The sequence below is a fragment of the Cynoglossus semilaevis genome, unplaced genomic scaffold, assembly GCF_000523025.1.
Source record: "Cynoglossus semilaevis isolate Cse_v1.0 unplaced genomic scaffold, Cse_v1.0 scaffold5923, whole genome shotgun sequence".
NCBI lineage: Eukaryota > Metazoa > Chordata > Actinopteri > Pleuronectiformes > Cynoglossidae > Cynoglossus > Cynoglossus semilaevis.
In genome coordinates this window covers 1-802 of record NW_007588008.1, presented here as the reverse complement: position 1 = coordinate 802, position 802 = coordinate 1, and the positions used below count along the sequence as shown (strand labels likewise).

General features: G+C 45.6%; 1 protein-coding gene across 1 annotated transcript; it reads right to left on the bottom strand.

Moving 5' to 3' along the window:
* On the bottom strand, positions 1 to 639 carry LOC107988205 (glutaredoxin 1-like). The gene is made up of 2 exons (XM_017031081.2): positions 367 to 639; positions 1 to 276 (listed from the first exon to the last, which is right to left on the bottom strand). Exons 1-2 carry the CDS (start codon positions 631 to 633, stop codon positions 82 to 84), a joined length of 462 nt encoding a protein of 153 aa, XP_016886570.2. The 5' UTR covers positions 634 to 639; the 3' UTR covers positions 1 to 81.
* Between the last annotated feature and the right edge of the window lie 163 nt (positions 640 to 802).

The window sequence follows — 802 nt, the reverse complement described above, 5'->3', positions numbered from 1 at the left end:
ATTTTGAAAGCATCATAATTTCTTTCCACTCTACAGCAGTACAATGAATCTCCGAGCTACTTTCTAAGTAGCAACGCAAAACTAACCAGCAACCAAATAGTACAACACACTAATATACATAGTATGTAAATAACCTGCGGTGTAAAAACTGGTCTCACCTCCACTGGTGTCGTCAGCACCGTCCTCTGACTGGTTCTCTTCTGGTAAAGGTGGAGCGTCAGCTGGTAGAGCCTCCTCTCTGACCAACCTCACCAGTCTCTGAAGCTCCTCAGGAGCCTGAGAAAGAGCGAGGAAAGTGTACAGGCTTAGACACAGGTTTAGATGATAGGAGATGTGGAAACTATTCTGTGTCGTTCAGCTCCTCACCAATTTCTGCAGGTCATCGTTTCCCCCCACATGTACACTGTTGAAGAATATCTGAGGAACTGTGCTGCGCCCTGTTAGCTCCTTGACTGTGGCCCTCAGCTCCGGATGCCTGCCCAGGTCCACCTCACATACTGGCACTTCTAAACGCCCAAGAGTGGCCTTAGCTTGTAAACAGTGTGGGCAGCCCTGGATGGAGTACACAGTCACTCGACCCAGAGCTCTGCCGACAGAGTCCTCCATCTGCTGCCATGATGAGAACATATACATACAAGAATATAAAGACAAACACTGAAATCTTGTCCTTGAGATTAAGATAATGTTCTTCATAAAGATACACTTGTACTTGCAGAGATTACCTATGCTTAACTAAAAACAAATACCTAGATTTCCTGCCTTGAACCCCCCCTTTTTTTTACAGCTGTAAAGATTGGTTTGC

What these genes read in the sequence shown, in the direction of transcription:
- LOC107988205 (XM_017031081.2), bottom strand. Translation starts at nt 633, where the DNA reads ATGTATATGTTCTCATCATGGCAGCAGATGGAGGACTCTGTCGGCAGA. An exon ending in ACGATGACCTGCAGAAATTG is followed by an intron (nt 277 to 366) that starts GTGAGGAGCTGA and finishes GCTCTTTCTCAG; the next exon opens with GCTCCTGAGGAGCTTCAGAG.